At 52.4% G+C, this 18,660-nt stretch overlaps 1 protein-coding gene across 3 annotated transcripts; it reads right to left on the minus strand.

Moving 5' to 3' along the window:
- Positions 1-36: 36 nt before the first annotated feature.
- CAMKK2 (calcium/calmodulin dependent protein kinase kinase 2) lies at positions 37-17,565 on the minus strand. Of its 3 annotated transcripts, none has more exons than XM_071571724.1 (18): positions 17,546-17,565; positions 12,405-12,531; positions 11,493-11,977; positions 10,776-10,823; positions 10,337-10,390; positions 10,160-10,211; positions 9,934-10,067; positions 9,336-9,372; positions 8,561-8,582; positions 8,178-8,266; positions 7,783-7,982; positions 7,649-7,702; positions 7,141-7,214; positions 6,543-6,630; positions 6,202-6,297; positions 5,546-5,674; positions 3,618-3,718; positions 37-3,268 (listed from the first exon to the last, which is right to left on the minus strand). In XM_071571724.1, exons 3-18 carry the CDS (start codon positions 11,790-11,792, stop codon positions 3,196-3,198), a joined length of 1,551 nt encoding a protein of 516 aa, XP_071427825.1. In that variant the 5' UTR covers positions 11,793-11,977; positions 12,405-12,531; positions 17,546-17,565; the 3' UTR covers positions 37-3,195. The 3 variants fall into 3 exon arrangements, with proteins under 3 accessions (XP_071427825.1, XP_071427823.1, XP_071427826.1); XM_071571722.1 differs by lacking the exon at positions 17,546-17,565 and adding an exon at positions 16,755-16,892; XM_071571725.1 differs by lacking the exons at positions 6,202-6,297; positions 17,546-17,565 and adding an exon at positions 16,755-16,892.
- Between the last annotated feature and the right edge of the window lie 1,095 nt (positions 17,566-18,660).

The following is an 18,660-nucleotide window of genomic DNA, read 5'->3' on the forward strand; positions in this document are numbered from 1 at the left end:
CAGCTTGATAAAGACCAGTCCACTTGATCAGCTAACTCTGGGTTTGGTTGCATGTCATTTATTTCAGTATTGTACAGTGAAGCTTGAACAGCTGTGTGGAAAAACACTTGGTTTGGTTTTTTTTTCTTTCTTCTTAGGTAACATAATTTAAAAGTGGTAAATACACAGTATTTAAACTTGATACACCTGATAAAGTTAAATGCATAATAAAGGGGTAGGAATGAAACACAAGCCTTGGTCATTAAACAAACAGTATAAAAATCAGCAATAGTTCAGGACCTTAGAAAAGAAACAGATCAACTGCCTGATAGGTAAGAGGGGACCCACCATGAAAAACTACTCAGACAAGAGGCTGGTTTCCCCTTAGCACTTTCCTGTGTGCTTTCAGAGCCAAAAAGGCTTAGTACCCAGCAATAAGCTCCCAGTCAGCACTGGGCTTGCATGAAAAGAGGGGAGTTGGGGAAATCAAGCTATAGCCCAGTTCCAAGGCACAAGCAAAATGTTCACTATAAGAAGAAAGCGTTACTACTAAGGAACAGCACCTGGGGAACTGAGCAGGTTTATATACACAGTACAGCTTCTCTAACAGGTCATGCATTTAGAGGGATCTTCCCCATGTGGCCAAGGCTTTCTGCTTTCATCAGAGCCAACCAACAAAAAAATCTGCCTCGTGTTTCCTTCAGAAATGTGCACTTGGCTGCAGCCCCAGTGGAGCTGGCACGGAGGGACACTGGGCCTGGAGAGTGCCTTGGGGAGTGCTGGGCTTACATCCTCCAGAACCCAGCCCTCAGCCACTGCTCTGTGGGAACATCTGAGGCCCTTGTGTGTCTGGGCATGAGGAGCTGGTCCAGCTCAGTCTGTTGAGAAGCTGTGGTTGCACCAGGCAAACCTGTTTGGTCAATGTAAACTGTCTCAGGAGGCACCCAGCAGGTTCACAATCGGACATGGGCAGCACAGAGGTCTCTACAACACACCTCTAGCACAGTCACCACACACACTGCTATGCACTAGCTACAAACACATCCCCTTGTTTTTTCAAACTTTTTTTTTTTTGCAGGTCAAGTCCGTCTGCAGGGTTAGAGAACCAGTCTGCCCACTCACACACATGTCCACAATGAAAAGTCCTGTTCAGGAAAGGGGAAGCAGGCAACTGGAGAACTCTGGCCCCCAAACCTGTTTGGTTTTCCCATAGCTGAAGCTGCAGGGCTTTGGCATAGCCTCGGACTAAAAAGGGAGGGAAACAGTGCGTGTCTTATGGCTCCAAACTCCACAGTATTGCTCCTACACCACAAACTGTCATCACTGCCTTTGGAGACAGGCCAGCAGCACAATGTTTCCATCATAAATTGCAATTTAGGGGGAACATCACTTTAAGAGATCAAAAGGTGTAAGGGACAGTTTCTGTAGGCACCTGTGCCCTTGGTAACTCTGTCCTGGCTTTAACAAACCTGTCCTAACCAGGAATTACCAGGCCAGGTCTGACTGCAGCAGGGCCAAGGAACTCAGCATGCTGCTGCTTGTGCTGCCCAGGATCCAGGAAGACAAGGGGACAGTCCCTTCCTAAAGGCAGGGTGAGCAGGCAGAGATGTTACCATTAATCAAAATATTGGGTGTCTCCTAGTGCCTTCTTCCTGAGGGCGAAGAATTAAGCCTTAGCAGTCCCTTACAAGCTCAGGAGACTAATGCTCCCCTTCTGTCAGGCACACCATCATTTTAAATGCCTCATTCAAGGTCACACCACATCAGCCTGAGAAGAATCAGACCTTTTCCCTGCCCCAGTCCCACACTCCATGCACAGAACAGCTGTACTTACCGTGACCCCTTTCCTCAGGCCAGCCCTGACTCCTCTCCAGCTCAGCCACACTCTGCTGTTCTCCAGCTTTGTCCAAGCACAGAGAACTTGGGGAAGTGTGTCTGGACATCAGAGTCTCTCCCACCACGTGATAGGTTATTATTTTTTACAAGCACCACAAAGAATCAGAGTAATCTGACTGAAGGTGAAAGAGCTCTTCATAAGGAACAATCCATGAATTAGGTATACACTTAATTTACTAACAAGCCTCTGATCCACAGGCATTCACAAATTACTGGTAACTAACTTGCAAAAAATACATAGCATTGGCCCCAGAATCCAGATTAGGAGTTTGGAAAACAAAAAGTTTCTTTGAAAATTACTAGCTAATCTAAGTATTTCATTAAGATCTTAAATTCTAAGCAAGCCCTAAGTCTATACTTAAAAAACAGCATAAGTTGTATTATTTTTAATTGTAGTAAACCATGTAATGTACATGGAAGTGAAGGATTTTACCCTGAATTTTATATTTAATAATATATCTACCTAGATCAAGTAAAAGATTTAGAAAGAAACTGTTAGTGCTTCCTCTATTGTTCAAAACATTCAGCTAAACTCCACCTTTCACTCGTATTTCTGCAGCAGAAATAGTTCAAACTGAACTTAAGCCCTTAAATACCTTTTCCTTTCATACACTGAATACCTAATATACCAAGTCCTGGGCACACCAAGGCCTTTTGAAAGGTGTTAATTACCTGTAGAGATAATTAACCTCACTTTCTGAGTGTCCTGAAGATGCTGCTTAATACAACTTGGCTCACAATGTAGGCATTCTTTAAAAAGCTGAAAAGGTGGGTTTTTGCTTTGTTCCCATGCAGTTAGAAAGGTGTCAATTAAAAACAAACCAGGACAAGAAATAGATGCAACAACATTCCCGGTAGGTCGTGAACTCTCAAAGTGCACGTGTGTGGTTTTACTGCTGTGGCTCCACTTGGCAAAAGTTTCACCCTTCTGCATGTGCCCACAACGGGCACACAGATGTGTGGGATGCTGGCCTTAGTCCCTGGAAATCATTTGGCATGAAAACCAACTAAAAGCAGTTCCAAACACATCTTTGTTTGGCTGCTTTGGGTTTGGTTTGGGGTTTTTTCGCAAAGCTCTGTCGCTGCCCAGCATGACCAGCTCACCTCTGTGCCACCAGCCAGCGCCTCTCCCACAAGAAGTCAGCAGCCCAAGTGGCCAGAGATGCTCCATGTCTATGGCAAACAGTTGGATGTCTGAGAATATGCTGCTATGTGAGCTCTACAGCCAGCATTGTACTGAGATAGCGCCGTGCCATGCTGTGGGGGTGGGCTCTGTCGCGCCCTGCACTGAGTTGCTCAACAGAACCACCAAGTCAACGTTCAGGAAAGAAGTTCCTCCTCTCCCACATTGGGCAAGTCGTTGCATTTCAGGTTATCTTCGCTGCCTTGTTTCCTGTTTTCAAAGAAAATAAAATGGCTGTTGAGTGACTCAGAAAGGCAAAGCAGTGAGACAGCAGTATGTGCCCCTTCCCCTCCATGGGACCCTGGGGACCCTCAGCACATGTCACCTCCCACCAGCTCCCACATAACAGGCTGGAAGTGCAATAAAAAGATGTTTTTCATCCCTTTAGAAGAACAAGATACTCGATACCAGAAAAATCCCATAAAGCAGCTCCAAGGACAGAGGGTGTGTGAATGTCCCAGTCATGGCCCCCATGAGAGATTCAAAGCCCAGCTATTCAGTTCCTCCTCTGGAGCACTGAGACAAGCTGGAGATGTCTTTTTGGGTTGGTGACACTTACGGCAGCAGGTTCCCAGGGGCAGACAACGACCGCTCCTCCCTCTTGCTCCCCTCGAATGGGTTCCCAAAGGATCGCTTCCGGATCATCGTCTTCACCAAGATCTGCAAAGCCACATTGGAGCTCATCAGGAGTGCTTTCCTTCATTCAAGAGCAACAGGAATATCCAACCCTCGTGACCAAGTAATTGTGAAAACAAGTCAGAATTCTCTTTTTAAAAAAAAAAAACCAACAAACCAAAACCAGAAGGAAGAATGTTTGCAAGTCTGCAGCTGCTTAATGCAAGGGCTGCATCCTCATCTGAAACCCATGAGAGCCACAGTAGGTGTGAGAGGCTGGAAGAGAACAAAGCCAAGTCTGGGAAGAGTCTTTCTCCCTAAAAGGAGGTTTTACTAATTACTGCATCCAGTACCTGCAAATTCCAAGTTCCCCCTGATAACCTTGCAGAAAAATTCATTGGAAAGGGAGAGGGGAAGGAAGGAAGGAACCAGCACAGTTTTTTGCCTTAACAGTCATCAAAACCAAACTGAAAAGCTGGCCATTTGTCTAAGTTACCCAGCATCAGAGACTGCTGGGAACAGAGAAGTGGCTCTTTCCAGGCATCCCCCAACTTGTTTTGCTGGCGGGAGCAGACAGCAAGGTGAGCAGCACTGGATCCTGCTCTGGGGACCCCAAATTTGATGTTGCTTCTCATCCCTCTGTGCCTTATTTCTGAGCCCCTCACAGTGCATCAACAGCCCTTATGCATCCAAAGGGAAAGGCGTTTTGTGGGAGAGTTGAAGGCACATGAGTGAATCTCCTACTGGAGCCTTCACGCCTGCAGTTGGCTGCACAAAGATCAGGCACTGGAGGGTAATTATGAAGAACAAATGCAAATGTGAAAATACAAGATCTGCCTGGAGGCAGCACGTTACTTAAGAGGCAAGAGCCTCGTTAAAGCTCATTTGCCTTGAGCTGTGCTAAAGACACCTGGATTTCAACAGGACCAGAAGCACTGAGCCCACTGATCAAATCACTTCTGAACAGGAAAAAGGGGGGAAACCCCTCATCAGTGGTGATCTTATTAGAGAAACATCTGCTTTTTTAGCCTGAGCAGCACAAGGCACATTTGCATATTAACATATCTGCGGTCAATGAGACTTCTGCAGGGTACTGAACTGCAAAGAGCTCCAGAAATAGGACCAGATGTGGGCAGGGCTGTGAGATGGAAAAGGGGCTTCAGAAGGAGACCTGTACTTCCAACAATCACAGCCTGGGTGCCTGCAGGCAGGTAACGCCACACCAGGGAACTGTGAGTGTTGCTCACTGTTTCTGGTGGCACCCAAAAAAACCATTAGGTTCAAAACCCACAAGAATTTCACTTTCCACACAGGCCAGGGTTGCACTGCCTCTCTCACCACCACAGGGACTTGAAGAGAATAAAAATATGAGCTTGAAAAGAGATGAGATGAAGTCATCAAGAATAGCTCCAGGCGGGGGCTGGCACACATTGTGGCCCAGATAAAATCTCCATCCTGGGAAGCTCCCGCAGCCCCTGTGGCTGGACAGGCAGCACAGGGCAGGAGCTTCTCATGCCTGGCCAAAACACCTGCTCCTGGCTGCGGGCAGGTTCTGGGCCAGATGCTCTTTAGCCCTGAGCAAACAGAGGGACATTTGGGCAGCCAGCTCAGCTATGGGGACTGGCAACCCGCTGATAGTTCCCACTGGGACTGCTCCAAAATACTCCCCTGCATATGGTACAGCCACCTCCAGAGAGATGCTGAGATGCTGAAGTGTCTTGTAGCATTTATTTCCAAGAGAGAGAAGGTCTTTGCTCTAATCCTGCCCATGCTTTTGTCCCTCAGCAGCAACCTCCAGGTGCTCAGGTGCACTCTGGCAGGCAGCACAGACCCCGGTGTGCATCCACAGACCATCAACTCTTTGGTACTCACCACGGTGGCCAGGCTGGGGATGTGCTTGACTGAATTCTCCACCTCCTCTTCCGTCACCTCGACGAGGGTGCAGTTCTCATCCTCCGTGGGCAGCAGCTCTGCTCCATTCTTGGTGACCCAGGGGTGCAACTTCAATTAATAACACAGCCTGTCAGGGACGATTTCCTCTTTTTCATAACTCAAACAACACAAGCCTGGCAAACGCATCTCCTTGTCCAAGCTACGGCCCCTACATGCTCTGGAACCACCAGGGAGCAGGGTAGAGATGTGCCATCTGAGCCAGCTCAGCCTGGCACCACCAGAACAGCTCTGTGGTGCAGCTCACCCAGAGCCAGTGCTGGCCCCACCTACACAACCAAGCCATAACCTTGGTGACCTACAGCCCTGGACATCTCAGGGGATTTTAGGGAAGAAGACCTATTTTCAATCTCATCTTATGGATGAGAGAGCACCAAGAGGCAGGAACGATTTCTTCCAGGCCACAGGTATGAGCAGCAGTGATGGGGAGACCCACCGAGCCCTAGTCTTGGACCTGGATGAGTCCACGGTGGAAGGCAGAACCCCTCTTTCTCCTTGCCCACACACCTGGTGACTTGGATGGCTGCAGGAGGAGCACAAAACGGTTCAGCAATTCCCCCGCAGTCCTTTCCCCCTACCTGAGTCTCCATCCTCTCAGCTTCTCGCCCCTTCCAGGCTCCTGCAGGGGCGAAGCACGAGAAATCTCCTGCGAAAGGCTGTTGCACAGTACTTTCCTGGTAGCAGAGGAAATACTGTGCTCAGGGCATTTCCTTTTGCCTGTGGCTTCTATAGGCACCAAAGGTCCCAAACTGAGCAGGTCCCGGAGCAGGGGAAGGAGCTGGGACTTACCTGCCCAGGGGCCCTGGGCACAGGGGGAGGACCTAGCCTGGCACGATCAAACTGACTCCCAAATAAAGCTGAGCAAGGAGAACCCACCAGAGGTGAAGTCACAGCCAGCACCAGGGGGCTGGGTCAGTACCTTGATTTCTGGGACCGAAATACGAGATTCAGGATTTTTATCCAACATCCGTGTGATCAAATCCTTCAAGAAGTCTGTCACTTCTGGCCTGTGGAAAGGCAGATGGGGAAGGGGATGGATGCTGCCTGTTCTTCACCTCAGTGCCACTGTGGGCCTTTCCAGGCAGACTGGGGTTAAGGATGCAGCTCTGGGTTCTCATACATGCAGGTGTCACAAAGTTCTTCCTCCCCAAACCCCCCAGGGAAGCAAAATACCCCCTTTTGAGGCAATCTGAGCTGTGATCCCACATGTACAGGGCTGGGAGACCTCAACACCAACTCCACCCAACAGGCAGCAACTGCAGAGGTTAATCCCTTCCCTCAAACACCTCTGCAACTTCAATTGCTCCTTCTTCAGCAACAGCAGACTAAGAGTTGGTGCCTTCATGTTCAATACAAAGGAAGTTTTCCATGGCCAAGGCCAATAGAAGGGCTCAGAACCTGAGTTTTGCAAAGCCACAGCAGAGCAGGGCCAGCCCTACCCAGGCAGTGCCTGAGAAACAACTCACATGAGCTGTAAAATAAGGATTGATGGGTTGTTTTTATTTTTGAGTACTTACTGGTCTGGGAACTCCAGTGTTTGGGTCTTGATTTTGTTGTGTAAACTCAGGATCCTTTCATCCATAAAAGGGCACTATGTGGAGAAAAAGACCAATGAGGAAAGAAATAACCTCTGTTAAGAGGCAGTAGTGGGGCAGCCAGAGGAGCATCAGGATCTCATGGGGTTTGAAGAAGAGCAAGGATCCAGTTATAGGGAAAGTTCAGAAGATTCCTATTGTATCAATATCCCTTTTAAATGCAACAGAAATAGCATTTGACCAAAAATTACCAATTAATGCAAGAGCTCCTTTCCTAAAAAACCTGCCCAGGCACAGGGGGAAAAAAATCTGCCCTGAAAAAAGGAACATAGCCCTTTTGGCTGCCTCCATCCCAGGGACAGGCAGAGGTTCCTCATCTCCACCCACACATCCCCATCTCCACTTGGCTCACAGAGGGATGTAGGGTGCCAATCCCACCACATACCGACCCCCTCAAACACCAACAGCACTGAAAAATCCATGTCATTACCTGCCCAAACACGAAGCAGTACAGTGTGATCCCCATGGCCCAGACATCCAAAGCCTGCAGAGTGGACAAACCATAGTTAGATCTGCAACACACGGGATGATTAGTCCAAGCCCCCTCACATTGCTGTTAAATACCTTTCCAGAGAAGATTTTCCTGGTTTCTGAGAGTGTCTCAGGGGCCATGAAGGCAGGAGTGCCCACTGTGTTGGTTAAAAGGGCATCAGCTCCCTTGAACTCGTTGCTCACCCCAAAGTCAGCGATCTTGACGTGCCCATCTTCCCCCACGAGGAGGTTGGAAGGTTTAATATCCCGATGGATTATCTTCTGATAGTGTACTGCAGCCAGAGGGAGAACAAGTGATGCAGTACAGCAGCCACGAGGTCTCCACATGGCTGGGATGGCCAGCCCAATTCAAAACTCCTTGATGGTATGAGCCACCAGAAATGGCACCATACACCAGCAGAAAGGCCAGCTCCAGGTGTTTGGAAAAAAAAAAGGAGAAATCCCATCCTTTTTGCAGAGACACTTACAGTATTCAATGCCCTTGATCAGATCCTGGAAGTAGAACCGAGCCTGGTCCTCACTGAGAGGTTTCAGGGTTGGGATTTCCATCACGGGGCTGCAAAGGCAACAGAGGATGGAGTTCATTCCCCATCTGGATGTGCTGAAACAGGTCCTGGAGGCTTTGCCACCCGCTGGTGACAGCACACAACCCCAAACACAGGCACATAAAGGGTGTGCACAGCTGTAACTAGACTGGGGAGACGCTACTTAGACCTGTGGGAGCCCCACCATGAACTTGCCCATCACCTCTGCACCCCACACCCAGCTTGGGTGGCCAAGCTGTGCCACCCACAAACCCTCATGTAATGCTCATGCACTGGTAGGTTTGAATCTGGAATCCAGTACTCACCCCTGCTTCACCAGTTCAAACACTGCAACACAAAGAGAAGGTGATTACAGATCGCTCACAGGGTACAGCTCCTCCGAGCAGTCTCAGCACAAAAGCAATTATTTTAATGACAAAAATTCTAAAAATAATATGCTATTTTTAAAAAGGAGATGCCATCTTATGCAAGGCATGTGGCATTTGGGTTGCTCCCATTTCAGTTAAGGGGATGCTGCCAAATGCCTTCTCAGCGCTGCAGCCTCAGCATCGTGACGTGCCCTTCGTGGCACACTAAAACCCTCAGTTTGCCACCAAAAAGGCCCAGCCCACACCCTGAGCAAACCTCTGTGCTTGGCCATGAAGGCATCACACACTCCTCCACCAGTACAGGCTGAACATAAATGATGGAATAGGAATTCTTCTTCCAAAAGTGTGTATTTGCATCCAGCAAACCCCTCTGGTCTGCCAGACAGGGTGGCAAGTGGCTTGTTTGTATCATGGATGATCAGCCTGTGCCTTGTTCTCAAAGCCAAACAAATAAAACTACTTCCTATCAGCCCAGCTTCGAAGCTGAGAATAATCAATGCTGGTGCCTTGCATGGCAAAGCATGTCCTGATGTTGAATTAAAGCCAACGAAGTGCCTCTGTTCACAACCAGACTGTACTCCGTTTGCTCCTCCAGCTCCTCCAGACTATACCCCCAGTGATGGGCAGACCCAACCCCACACAAAGCCACCTCAAAACACAGCAGGAACATTTTGCCCCACCCCTCTGACACGCCAGGGCAGGAGGCAGTTACCCATGTACAGGTGGTCCTCGCTGGGGTCATCCAGGACCTGCCGAAGGAAGCAGAGAGGCAATTAAACAGCACCAAAAAAACCCTTGCAAATTAAACATGGTGATGTTTTATTTAGCAGGCATCTCAGTTCTGCACCATCTGCGCCATCAGCACGGTCTGCTCATCTCCGAGTTTCTACCCACATGGGTGGGGAAAAAAAAGGAGGACAGAGATGTAGCTGTACTTCAAGGCAGCAAATATTTAAAACACACAGGAAGCATCAACTGACTCATGAGCCAAATAAACTCCAGCCTGCACATCTTTGATTCTTGATTTTCTGGACTGTTTCATACAGGCAGTGGGCAGAGGCTGCACTGCTGAACCCACAGAAACACCAGTTCTTCCCCATCTGAGCACTTGTTTCCTCCAAGGAAGCAACATTTTTCTGTGTTTCCCTTTCTGGGCAAGGAAGAAAAAAATCCTCTCTTGGGAGGCAAGAATAAAAAAACCTTTGAAACCAAGGAAAAGACCAGTCTCCCAAAGGCAGGACCTGCCAGGGCTGGTGTCTTCCCTCCACCTGCTCAGGATGAGTTTTGGAAGGGGGCTGGCCAGCTCTTACCTCCACCAGCTTCACCACGTTGGGGTGGTCCAGCTTCTTGAGGATGGCAATCTCCTGGTAGACCTGTTCGATGGGCCCTTTGGGCTGCAGGACACCCTCAGGGGCAGCCTTGGCCCCGCGGGGCGGTGGGCGGCCTGGGGGCGAGACAAACACGGGCTTGTGTGGGTGGCACTGGCCCCCAGGACTCCCAAAACATCCCCCACCCTAAAGTCTTGGTGCCACTTACGAGGGAAGCCCGCCTGCCTCATCAGCTTCTTTTTGGAGAGAACCTTCATTGCCTGCAAGAGTGAAGCAGGTGTGGAAGTTGGGGCAAAGCAGGTGCAAAATGGGGCTGGTGGGAAGAGGCAAGGGGGACTCAGAGAGGGGTCCATCCGTGCCCCCTGCAGGGCCATGCACTACTCACATAGTAGGTGTTGTCATCCTCGTTGTAGGCCAGCTTCACCACTCCGTAGGAGCCCTGGAGATGGGCACAGCCATGGGGCACCAGTTAGGGACAGTCCAAAAAAACCCACATCACCAAACCAGGCTCTGGACCCCTCCACAAACCCACCCTCATGGGACCACAGAGCTGGTGGGCGATGCTGGGAGGAGTGGGGTGTACGCTCTGACATCACACCAACAGCAAAGAACAGCTTCAAATGCCTCATCTTGTGGGAGGGAGGGGGAATGGGGAAAATTAGTAAGAATTCTAAAAAATGTACAATTCAATCACCACCACTCAGAACAGACCAGGGGAACAAAAGAGCTGAGCTGCCGTGATGAATGACTGAACTTGCCAAGCAAGACCAACACCCTCCCAGCCCAATTCCCCCCATCCCTCCCCAAACCCAGCCAATATTCACCTTCCCAATCTCATCCTTCAGCTTGTACTGGTTGAGCTGCACACAGTCCTGTGGGGAGAGAGGGGGGTCACACACGAGCCACCAAACCACTCACGTTTGGTCTCCTCCTTTTCCATCTCCAGCAAAACTTTCTCTGCAAACTCACCCCCATCCTGCTCTGCCCAGGCACCCATGTGGGGCTGGGCAGCTTTGATTCTTGAGCCACAAGAGCCACCAGGCCACGCTCTGGTGTGTTTATAGATGTTTAATTGCCAATGTTAATGGCCAGGCAGGCGACACTGTCTGCTCATATGGCACGAGAGTGCAGTGGGCTGGGAGAGCCCGGGGGTTTAACACTGGCAACTTGGCGCCAAGTAATTTTATTTCTTCTGGACAGAGCAGCCTCTTGCTGCCTGTTTTCTGTCAGACTGGGAGCAGGCAGGGCTGTTTTCTCTTTGGATCTTAGTGATCTCTGTTATTTTTTATTTTTAAGGAGGAGAAAAAGAGAAGCGTGATAAGCTCCCACCTTCCCCAAAACGCAGCCGTGAGAACTGGTGGCATCAGCAAAAGGCACAAGAAATGGTGAGTTGGGGATCTCACCTTCCTGAGGGACACCCCCATGGCCCAGGATGGCCCAGGATATCCCACCACCCCAACCACCAACATGCAGACAAAAAAACCCAGTGAGAAGCAACGCCATGGTGGGGACCACCCTGGGAGTGGTGCTGGTTCCCTCACCTGCAGTCCCGTGATGGACACGCGGTTCGACTCCACCGTGGGCCGGCGCGGCAGCCGCGGGGAGGAGTGTGGGGACGTCACGGGGGAGTAGGGCAGGGATGGGTAGATGAAGCGTTCGTTGGTGCTGTCGCTGTCGCCGGGCGAGCGTGCCGGCTGCGGCCGCTCCTGCAGGGACAGCTTTCGGCCGGAGAGGTGCAGCTTGCGGCCGTCGTTGAAGCCCTGGCTGCTGGGCACGTCCATCTCCTCCTCGCTCATGCTGGCCGTGGCGTCGTGCTCGGTCACCACGATGAGCGAGGCCATGCCGGCAGGACGGGGGCTCAGCGCCACGGGGGCTCAGCGCCGCGTGGTCCCACAGCACCACAGGGGCTCGGCCGCAGCCTCCGGCACGGCAGAGGGGCCGCAGGGTGGGCGAGATCCCAGGCACACGTGGTGGGGTGGGGTGACCAACGGCCTCATCCTGGCCATGCTGTGATGGGGAGGTGTCCCTGCAAACACAGGATGGGTCAGGTCAGCCAAGCTTCCCTGGAAAGCAGGATTTTCTCCCGCTGGTCATAGCAGATTGATTTGTCCATTCCACAGGGAATGGTAAAGCCAAGGGCAGAGGCACATGATGGCACTGGGGATGTGCACCCACCCTGCCACAGGGGACACCCCAGGCTGGAGCCAGCCCCAGTCCCAAGGCTGCTGCCACTGCTCCTTCCACCTTTTTATTTGAACGCCTGCAGGGAAAAACAACTCTATCACCCCCACTATGGAAATACCCCAAAGATGTTACTTTACAGAGGCAGGATCCAACCTTGCACTCCACCGGCATAAATACCGCTGGGTTCCCTGCTTTGCTGCACAGAGAGGGCACATCTCTGCCAAACACACCCCAAAGGAAGGAGTTCAGGGGCACAGGGACCTGCTTACCGATTGTGGGGTGCAGGATGAGCCCCCTGACTCACTGCCTCCTCCTACAGCCCGTCATTGCCAGCGATTTCTCTTCTTCACCCCAGGTTCCCTTATGGCCTTCTGTGCAAAACTCAGGTCTCTGGACCTTGAGATAAATGAGAAAACTGTTAGCAACAAAGAATTTTTTAAAAAATCAAATACTTAATAATTTAAAAAGGGGAGAAAATGGTGTTAATTGACACGTGCTGCAGCAGCCGGGGCAGTTCGATGGGCGATTGGCTGTAAACCATCACCTTTCCCTGCTGCAAGACTGGTGCTGTTTTTAATTTCTACGTTAACAAGTTGCCACAGAAGGAAGCGAAAAAAATATCCTGAAGCAACCAGCCCTGAAGCAGGAGCAGGGGCTGAGGCGTTTTTCTGCCTGGTTCCCACACCTCGACGAGGCGGACGGTTAAAATTAGCTCCACTCATCTCCATTGAAGTTTCCGTGATGCACCCGCAGCACAACCACTGTGAATCAGCCCAGCAGAAATTATGGGTCAAGTGCAGAAATCAAATCGTCTCCCCCGTCCTCGAGGCTTCACAATGGCCTAATTGCTGTTTTCAACACCAATCTATAAAACCGGAGCTTTTCTGCCCAAGTGGGATCGGCCTGGAGCCGAAGCCAGCCCGGCACTGCTCGGAGGAGCACAGGGATGGATGGGGAGGCTATAAATAAGCAAATGAACAGCAACAAGGACGAACTATTCCAGAAATGCCGGGTTTGCTGGGGCTGAATCCGCTCCTGGACGGGGCTTTGCTGGCTGAGGGAGCTGGGAGCCACCAGCCCAGCCAAACTGCCCCACGGCGCTGCTGGGGGAGTGTTTTAATGCACTCCCAAATGGACTGGAGCAAACAGGCAGCCCCTTTCCCTGCCATTCATCCCAAATCCACAGGGATGCATCTCCAGGCTGGTTGCCATTCTCCTGGCTGGATTTGGGCACCCCTCCAGCGGGCACATATAAATAGCTGCCCCTGAAGCCGGAGCTGATCCCAAATGCTGTGCCCTGTACCCTCACTGGGCACTGCGGCCGCACCAAAAAAGGCAGCTCATTGGATGAAGCCATCCCAGGAACATCCCTGGCAGCAGCATCAGTCCCCAGCAGTGGCACAGCACTGTCCTGCCCCCAGACCACTGCCTGCATCCCACTTTCCAAGGGTTCCTGCTAAACTTTGCCAGGATAAAGCAAAATTGAGTTATGAAGTCTCTGTCACACTTGAGAGCCGAGCGTGTCCTGGCCGGCGGGAGTTAATTGGCTTGACCAGGATAAACATATCAAGTCTGATTAATTCAAGCAGGCTTCCTCAGGCTCTGTAAACAGGCTAAAAGTCATCCAAGCCCCATCATAACATCGGCTGGAGTGGAAAATCTGAGGGGTTTTCCCTTTGCGTGGGTGCAAAGGGTCAGAGGATGGGGGTTTGCAGAAATTGTCCTGTGAGATGACACCTTCCCCAGGAGAGCCCCAAAAGTGGGGTCAAACTGTTGAACACAGCCCTGTTATCCTTAATAAGCACACGAGAAGGCTGAGGAGGAGGTGGTGGAGGAGAACAGCTGTATTCCCTGCCAGAGGGAAAAGTGAAATAGCTGGGATGGGAAGAACAGACCCAAAGAGGAGAAATACAGCCTGGAGGCTTTGGTTTCACCAACCCATCCGGGTCCTTCGCTGGGGAAAAGCAGCACATTCTAGTATGAACTCCAGCAGATCCTTACGTAAAAGGGAGCAGCACATGCCCACAAAATCCTCAGGAAATATAACAGCCTGGTGTATAGGAATGATTTATCGGCACAGCTTTTGGCTGCAATCCATACGTAACCCATAGCGGCTGCAGCAGGATTATCGAAGCAATCAGTCTCGCATCTAATTCAGCAAGGAGAGGGATATTAAAATGAAAAGAGGTCTGTGAAACCCTGGCAGCAGCTCTTCCTCTCACTCAGTGTCCACGTGGCTGCAGCAGAAACAAATGGGAGTGAAATCGGCCCCTGCGCGGGTGAAGCGACTTTCGCAGCCCCCTCGGGCTGCCCCAGCTCCGCTTTGAGCGCCTCGTCCCTGCCTGGTCCCTGATGGGATGCAGCCCCCCCCGGATGGGAACACACTGATGGATTCTGGGGGAGTGCAGAGGATGACACCTTGCAGCCAGCACTGGCTGCACAGATTTAAATCGGAGCATATGGATGGCTCAGCCTGCCCTTCCCTCCCTGGAGCTGTTTCTCCCACAGACGCAGGGCGGGCGATGGGATGGTGCTGCCACACACTTGCCTTCCTCCCTCCATGTGCTTCCCTGTGGCAAGGCCAGACACAGTGTCAGGATCAGACCCTCCCAAGGGAATAAGACTTGACAGTGACACCTCCATCCATCCTTCCTTGGGGATCAGCTCCCACACTGCAGAACAGGCTGTTTGTAACAAAACTCAACTCAAACCACCTAAACCAGAGCTGATTTTACTCACAGAGGATCCTCCCCTGCTGCCACTGAAGGTCCGTGGTTAAAAGCCAACCAGTGCCAGCCCAGGGTACTTATTGGTCTCTCTGGGCAGAGTCCAGTGGCTATTTTGCTTTCCCTGGTCACGGTCAGCGGTGGAAGTGCCCGTGCCAAGAGTGGTGTCATCTGCAGCAATGGGGGCATCGATCACAGTTTCCCTTCCTACGGGTGAGTGCAGACCTTGCCAGAAATGTATTAGTCACCGTAGTATACAAAGACCATATGCACCCTCACCTGACTTCTAATGGGAAAAAAATCTCTCAGCTGCTTCTTTAGAAGTCAGAGGACACCCAAAATTATGAGATACTGACAACAGGCACCAGTCCCCATCTACACCCAGTCCCTGTGCCCAAGCAGGGAAGCTTTTCATCAGCCCTGGCGTGAAGGGAAGAGCCTCTTGTGCTGCCTGGCCCATCCACCAGGTGGAAAGAACTGGGGGGAAAATGCAAGGCCAGGCTGGGAGTATTTAGTGGGATGAAACCTAAGAGGCAGGTTTCAATAGGAGTTCCCAAAACATCTTTACCAAGATGTTTTATAACCTTGAGGATTAAGCAATGTATAATGAGTATCCCAAACCAAGAGTGTAAGCTCTGGACCCTGCATTGGGCATGGGCTGGGATGAGCTCAGGCCACCACCATCAGCTTGTCCAGCACTGACAAGCTTCTTCCAGCTTTCCTGGAAATAATTAGCTCCAGCCTGCAATGCCCACAAGAGAGGAAACAAGAGCAGCTCTGCACTTTCTGAATGCCACTTAAAAGACATTAGGGCTGAGTTGAAAGCAAAGCCCCCCCCAAATTACCTCCCTGGCACAGTGCTGGCCCATCAGACAAAGCTTCTGGGTTTGTTGGCTATTTTTCCCCAAAGTGCTGATGGAAAGGGGCTGGGAGGAATGATCAGGCTCCTTCTCCCAGGAGAGGGGCTGTCTCTCTGGTTGGGGCCATGGAGGGAACCCCAGTGCTCACAGATACCATACACCCTCTCCCCAGCGTGGTCCCCGTAGCCCTGAGGACAACCTAGTCCTTCCCTAGGACCCTGCCCCTGTCCCTGTCGCATTGCACGGCCCCACAAACAGCCCACAGTCCCATCACACCAGCTCCCTGTGGTCATCTCACCTCTGCTCTTGGTCTTCACTGTCACCTCCATCCTCCGTGCACGTGGCCACGGGGCTGCATCCCACCTCCAATCCACATTCAGGTACTCACAGCAACCCAGCCTGTGGCTTCTAAGGAGACCTGTCCCTTGTACGCAGTTGCCCCACCAGCTACACCTTCTCTTAGCCCTTTTTGTGCCCCTTGACCGTAAAATCCGCCCCTTTTCCCAAGCCCACGGCCTATTTTTCCCTGGCACTCCTGATCCCAGCGCTCTCCCGGGGTCTGTGACACACGCGGTGCCCCCCGCGCTGTCCCATCTCCGCTCCCGGGATGCCGCCGCGTCCCGCGGCACGTGTCGGGCCGGCGGCAGCGGGATGTGTGCGGGGCCGAGGCGGCCCCCGCAGCGGGACGGGGAAATGACAGCACCGAATGCCCGCACAGGCCGGCCGCGAGCCCGCGGGGAGCCCCGTCCGGAGGGGATGCCGTTCTCCGCCCGCAGCCCCGGCTCCATCCCCAGCTCCATCCCTGGCTCTGTCCCGGCTCGATCCCAGCTCCATCCCCAGCTCCATCCCGGCTCCATCCCAGCTCCAAGCCCAGCTCCATCCCCGACTCCATCCCCGCTCCATCCCGGCTCCATCCCCGGCCCCATCCCTGGCTCCATCCCGGCCCCCGCCGGTCCCTCCCGGGCGCGGCTTTGTCTCCGCATCCCCCGCCCGGCCTCCCGCCCGGCCTCCCGCCCGCTCCCGCAGCACCAACCTGGCGGGACGCGCCGCTCCGCCCGGCGGGAATCGGCCCCGCAGCCCCCGCAGCCCGCCCAGCCCCCGCAAGCCTGGGCCGGAGCGCGGCCGCCGGCGCCGCCTTCGCTTTCGGTTCCGCTCCGGCGGTGGCAGCGAGGGAAGGAGGGAGGGAAGGAGGGAGGGAGGGAGCGAGGGAAGGAGGGAGGGAGGGAGGCCCCGCTCCGCCCCAGGGAAGGGCAGGTTTCCCCCCCGGCCACCGCATCCTGCCCGCCCACCCGCCGCAATCCGCTCTTGCGGTGGGTTTTGTTCTTTTGTTTATCTGTAATTATTATATTGCAGCGCTTTCTCCCTCCTCGGGCCGCGCTGCCCCGCCTTGTCTCCCCGCGGGATGCAGCGCGGAGCCCCCGCGGTCCCTGTCCCTCCTCGGAGGGACACGAGCCCCGACATCCCCTTGCCCCGTCCTCCTCCTGCCCTGTGCCCACACCGCGCTCCGGCGCTGGCCCGGCTGGGTGGAACTGGGTGACCCGTGCCAGCTCCCCCGGACCTTCGCGTTGCCCAAATCACCACCTAAAGGGAAGCTTTGGAAACCGGTTGTTTGGAAATGCCACAGCGGCCACTGCCAGGCCATTGCCAGGCCATTGCCCCATCAAACACAGCCCCCACGCAGGGTGCAGCTCCGGGACAGGACCCTTTAACACCCCGCCTGGCACCAGCCCAAGAGGAACATCCCCCTTGCTTTGTCCATGCCAATTATTTGGCTTTTCTGCTCCAGCACATTCCCATCCAGCACCACTCCTGTGCCGAGCTCACCTGTGGTTTTCTGATGGAGTCTTTTCATGAAACAACAGCTTCAATCCCAAGCAAACATGAAAGCCACGGTTGGCCAAACCCTCTTCCTCTTTTTGCTTTGAGACCTGTGTTTGTGGGCACCACTTTGACATTGCAGAGCTGCTGGGGTAGAGCCAGGTTTCCATGCCAGCTTTGTTGATAAACTCTGCTTTTTGACCAGGATCTTGAGAACCACTTTAGAAACCATGTTTATGCACTTATTGTAACATAGTAGGTGCTCTAAACATTTTAAGGATGATTAAAACATAGCTGAGGGGGAACGAGCCACCACCCCCATCATTCCCACAAAGCTGGGTTTCTCTTTGCCCTTGGGAACAGTCAATGTTCTAAAATCAAGGTCTGGATGACCTGCCAACAGCCACGATGGAGCACTAATTAACAGGATGTGTAAAGTCACACTGGACTACTCTTGTCTCAGCCACAGCTTCTCTTCCTCCTTTCCTGGCAGGGCTCCAGCAGACCCGGGTTCAGGTCTGGTCTTGCTCTCTCATTGCTGGCAATGCCACAGGTAAATCTGTTGCTTCCAGGCAAGGTGTCTCCAGGTGTTAAATGATGTTCAGCTTTTATACAGTCACAGGGGGACTGGCACCCTCCTCCCCAAGGTTCACCTGAGAAAGGTTTACACTCACAGAAGTGCAATCCTGTCTGCCCTGTAGTCCCACACTACAGCCAACATGAAATTTTCTTCCAAAATGAGGATCTAATTGCTAGCACACTGGATATTAAGTTACAGAATCAGGGAAAGGTTTGGGTTGGAAGGAATCTTAAAGACCAGCTTGTTCCAGCACGTCCACTGCCACAGGCAGGGACACCTTCCACTATCCCAGGTTGCTTCAAGCCCTGTCCAACCTGGCCTTGGACACCTTCAGGGATGGAAGAGCCACAACTTCTCTGAACAGCCTGTGCCAGGGCCTCCCCCATCCCAGGGAACAATTTCTTCCTAATATCCCATTTAACCCTGCCCTCTGTCAGTGTGAAGCCATTCCCACTTGCCCTGTCACTCCATGGCACTGCCCAAAGTCCCACTCCAGATTTCTTGCAGGTCCCTTCAGTTGTGATCTCCATGTATTCACCCA

The sequence above is a fragment of the Pithys albifrons genome, chromosome 17 (assembly GCF_047495875.1).
Source record: "Pithys albifrons albifrons isolate INPA30051 chromosome 17, PitAlb_v1, whole genome shotgun sequence".
Classification (NCBI taxonomy): Eukaryota; Metazoa; Chordata; class Aves; order Passeriformes; family Thamnophilidae; genus Pithys; species Pithys albifrons.